The sequence below is a fragment of the Coffea eugenioides genome, chromosome 9 (assembly GCF_003713205.1).
Source record: "Coffea eugenioides isolate CCC68of chromosome 9, Ceug_1.0, whole genome shotgun sequence".
Lineage (NCBI taxonomy): Eukaryota > Viridiplantae > Streptophyta > Magnoliopsida > Gentianales > Rubiaceae > Coffea > Coffea eugenioides.
Genome location: NC_040043.1, coordinates 4,222,788 through 4,225,683, shown reverse-complemented (window position 1 = coordinate 4,225,683; position 2,896 = coordinate 4,222,788). Strand labels below are relative to the sequence as shown.

General features: G+C 36.2%; 1 protein-coding gene across 1 annotated transcript; it reads right to left on the bottom strand.

The window, feature by feature from the left end:
* Nucleotides 1-1,028: 1,028 nt before the first annotated feature.
* On the bottom strand, nucleotides 1,029-2,604 carry LOC113782018 (polygalacturonase-like). The gene is made up of 4 exons (XM_027327932.1): nucleotides 2,473-2,604; nucleotides 2,002-2,313; nucleotides 1,377-1,892; nucleotides 1,029-1,283 (listed from the first exon to the last, which is right to left on the bottom strand). Exons 1-4 carry the CDS (start codon nucleotides 2,602-2,604, stop codon nucleotides 1,029-1,031), a joined length of 1,215 nt encoding a protein of 404 aa, XP_027183733.1.
* Nucleotides 2,605-2,896: the final 292 nt, after the last annotated feature.

Genomic DNA, 2,896 nt, shown 5'->3' with positions numbered 1-2,896 from the left:
AGAGTTCAGTTATTGGGTTAGCTTTGTACATATGAAAGTAGATGAACAAACACTTTATGTTTTTCTTTGGATTTGGTGGCTTGAATTTTTTTTGCCAAGGGGAAGTAATTCTTTGCGTAGAAGTTGTATGCATGCTTATCTTGATTATTATTTCTTATTATGCGAGAAAAAGTTCGATAATGTTGCAATCACTGATGTTGATCCAATGATTATGGGAAGGCTTCAAGTCGAATCTTGAGACTGATAGTTGGGGACAAAAAATATATGGGGAGAGATGAGAGGATAGAAAATAAAAAGTTCATTAGCATTGCAATAAAGTTGTATAATATGAAGTAAGATGCAATAATTTTTAACTTGAATAGATGTATTTTGTTTGAACATGAGCAACATGTATTCTTTTGGGTGTAGAGTTTATTAACAATAGGGTGCAAGTAAGCCTATATATCTGATTGTTCTTGACTACAGCGGTTTATTGTCATTAGTTTAAACTTCATTGGCAGACATAGTTGGTTTTCTCTCTTTTTTCTCTATTCTTTTTTTTTTTTAATTTTAAGTACACTCCAACACAAAGAACAAGCAAAAAGTTCTTTTTCCCAAAAGTACTTTTTTAATAGGGATAATGACAATAAGAACGGAAGTTTGATATTTAACATAACTAATGATGAAGTGTACTGTAGATAAAACTTTTAGTTGGGAACGTGGTAATTTAATGACCATTACAAGTTAAGTTTCCTGTTTGTAATGGACAATTTCATCTTTGAAACTATTGATACAATTAATTGAGAAACAACAAACATAATTATAAGATGAAGGGTATTAGGATATGGTAAAAATTGAGACAATATTTTATTTGTTTTCAAAAGTATCAAAACTAATGATATTTTCATACAGAGTATGGATTCATCTAACAAAATTACTTCTTGAATGGATTCAAAAAATAATAAGACCTGAAATCTATTTGTCGGATATGGGGAAAGAAAAAAGAAGGAGAAAAAAAATTTCAAGCTCGTTCCTACACTTGCAGAAATTTAAGCAGCCTGAGCAGGAATGATAGCATTGGCGCAGATAGGAGGGTTCAACTTGCCACTCAGAACTGGCTTCACATTGGCACATTTGCTTGACACAGTCCCTTGATTTCCATTGTATGCCAAGTCAATGTTAGCAACCTCTACACCCTCGCATGGAATACCCTTGCTGCAAAGAAGAGTCACAGCAGCTGGTGTTGCTGAAGTGCCAGTGATGTGCTTGAAGCTGACCTGAGCAATCTTAACTCTTGATGGGGCCTGTAAATCAAAACAATGAGGAGAAAAAAATTAGCTCGAAAAGAAATGCACTTTAGAATTTGATTGTCTTTGCATGCATGTTTTTTAACTTACAGTGTTTGTGCATTGGTTGTTTGGGCAATATTCTTGATCAATGATCACTGGATTGCTGACATTTCGCATGATAATACCTTCAAAGTGCATATTGGTGGCACTGCCACGTTTAGAAGCTGGCCAGCTCTTTACTCTTACACCATTTAAAGTACCGGAGATGGTGCAGTTGCTAACAAAGATACCTTCAACAGGTAGTTCATTGTCATACCTTCCAAGACTTCCAACACTGATTCCATGGCCAGGTCCACATGTTACTTTGCTTATGTTAACTTGTTTGGCACCATCACCAATTGAGATGCAATCGTCCCCAGTTCCTATGTTTGAATCTGTGATGACTATTCCAGTGGAATGTCCAATGTGAATCCCATCAGTGTTGGGACTGTCTCCAGGTGCTGTGATTGTGAAGTGTTGGAATGTTACATTGTTGCATGCAAAAATATTCACATGAAACAGTTTGCTGTTCAAAGAAGTTAGGCCGCGGATGACAGTATTGTTGACGAAATTCAAGCTCAAAGTCTGCAATTTCAAATTAAAAAAAGCACAACAATCAGATTACTAATTGAACCCATGTATCATTGGCAAAACATTCATAGGTGTGTATTCAATGTTGTAAAAGCTGGCTCACATTTGGAAGTTTGCTGCATTCGGTTTTTACACGACATTCATTTTGGGTCCAAGCTTTGGCTCCTTGGCCATCCAAGGTACCACCTCCAGAGAGTGTCAATTGGTTAACGTACATAATTGTTATCCATTCCTTATCCTTGCTTATTTGTGCAGGATTTTCAGGTGCTTTGATGGTGCCTTGTATTTGAATCTTAATGGGTGCTTTGCAAGGACCTACAAGGCTCGCTTCTTTTAATAAAAATGTGCCCTTTGGAATCAAAATTGTAGATGCTGTTGTAGATTTACATGCTTGTTTCCAAGCATCCGCCAAAACCTGCAACAATGACAAATCTTTTAGAGCCCAATTGTTTATTTCAATGGGAACAAAGCTTTCGACAAATCACGAACTTTTCTTTAAATTCTGGTGAACTGATCAATCAACCAACTCGATTTTGATGTATGTAGCTTCTGCATTAAGATTAAGATTAATTACCCGGCTCATGTCAGCTCTGCCATCAGATTTTGCGCCAAGTTGAGTGACATCAATAGGTCCAGTTTGGGCCTGGACAATGCATGTAAAGAACAACCATGAACACAACAATGTGATGTCTAATGCCCTTGCCATCTTTTGCTCTTCTTTTTTTTCTTTTTTCTTTCCCACTATTTGCGTTTGCTTTATCTAAATAGTGTAATCTTAACTATATTTGTAGCCTTTTTATAGTGGTGACAAGGAGTTTGGCACCGTTAATTAGTAAAATTTATATTTGTGGTTCATAAGAGGCTCGAGTGTTGTGGTACAGTTGTGGCTATAACTTCGGTTACCTTTCTTCCTTTTCTCTATCCCACCATCTCTTCGTTCTTGATCTCTTATTCTGGTCAAAACATCAACCTTATATTAACTAAAAATGGTTAATTAG

Coding starts and splice junctions, on each gene's coding strand:
- LOC113782018 (XM_027327932.1), bottom strand. CDS start 2,604: ATGGCAAGGGCATTAGACATCACATTGTTGTGTTCATGGTTGTTCTTT. Junction 1,893..2,001: donor AATGCAGCAAACTTCCAAAT/GTGAGCCAGCTT, acceptor TTGAAATTGCAG/ACTTTGAGCTTGAATTTCGT. Junction 1,284..1,376: donor ACAACCAATGCACAAACACT/GTAAGTTAAAAA, acceptor TTTGATTTACAG/GCCCCATCAAGAGTTAAGAT.